The following is a 334-nucleotide window of genomic DNA, read 5'->3' on the forward strand; positions in this document are numbered from 1 at the left end:
GCAGCAAGACGCATCCGCCGTCGGGACCAGCGCCGCTGCAGCAGAACCAACAGCAACAGCAGCAGCAACAGCAGCAGCAGCAGCAGCAGCAGCAGGGCGTATTTAATAAACTTGCTGGGGGGCCCCAGCGGCTGCGTGTTGTCTCGCGCCTGCCTCGCAGCTCTTGGGGCTACCCTCGTGCAGGGGGGCCCCTTCATCCACTCAGAAGCAGTAAGACCCCACACTCGACAGAGGCCCCATCAGCAACCCTCCGGGGGCCCCCTAGGGGCCCCTCGGGGCCCCCCTAGCGGCCCCTTGGGGGCCCCCTAGGGGCCCCTCGGGTCCCCCCTAGCGG

The 334-nt window shown here is 68.9% G+C and overlaps 1 protein-coding gene across 1 annotated transcript in view; it reads left to right on the top strand.

Annotated features, from left to right (window-relative positions):
- EMH_0039050 (uncharacterized protein) overlaps positions 1–106 on the top strand; it is a gene marked incomplete at both ends in the record, with an annotated part of 1,362 nt that extends 1,256 nt beyond the window's left edge. The window contains one exon of the mRNA XM_013495354.1: positions 1–106. Coding sequence (XP_013350808.1) covers positions 1–106 — 106 coding nt within the window.
- Positions 107–334: the final 228 nt, after the last annotated feature.

The sequence above is a fragment of the Eimeria mitis genome, genomic scaffold (assembly GCF_000499745.2).
Source record: "Eimeria mitis Houghton genomic scaffold, Emh_scaff1534, whole genome shotgun sequence".
Lineage (NCBI taxonomy): Eukaryota > Apicomplexa > Conoidasida > Eucoccidiorida > Eimeriidae > Eimeria > Eimeria mitis.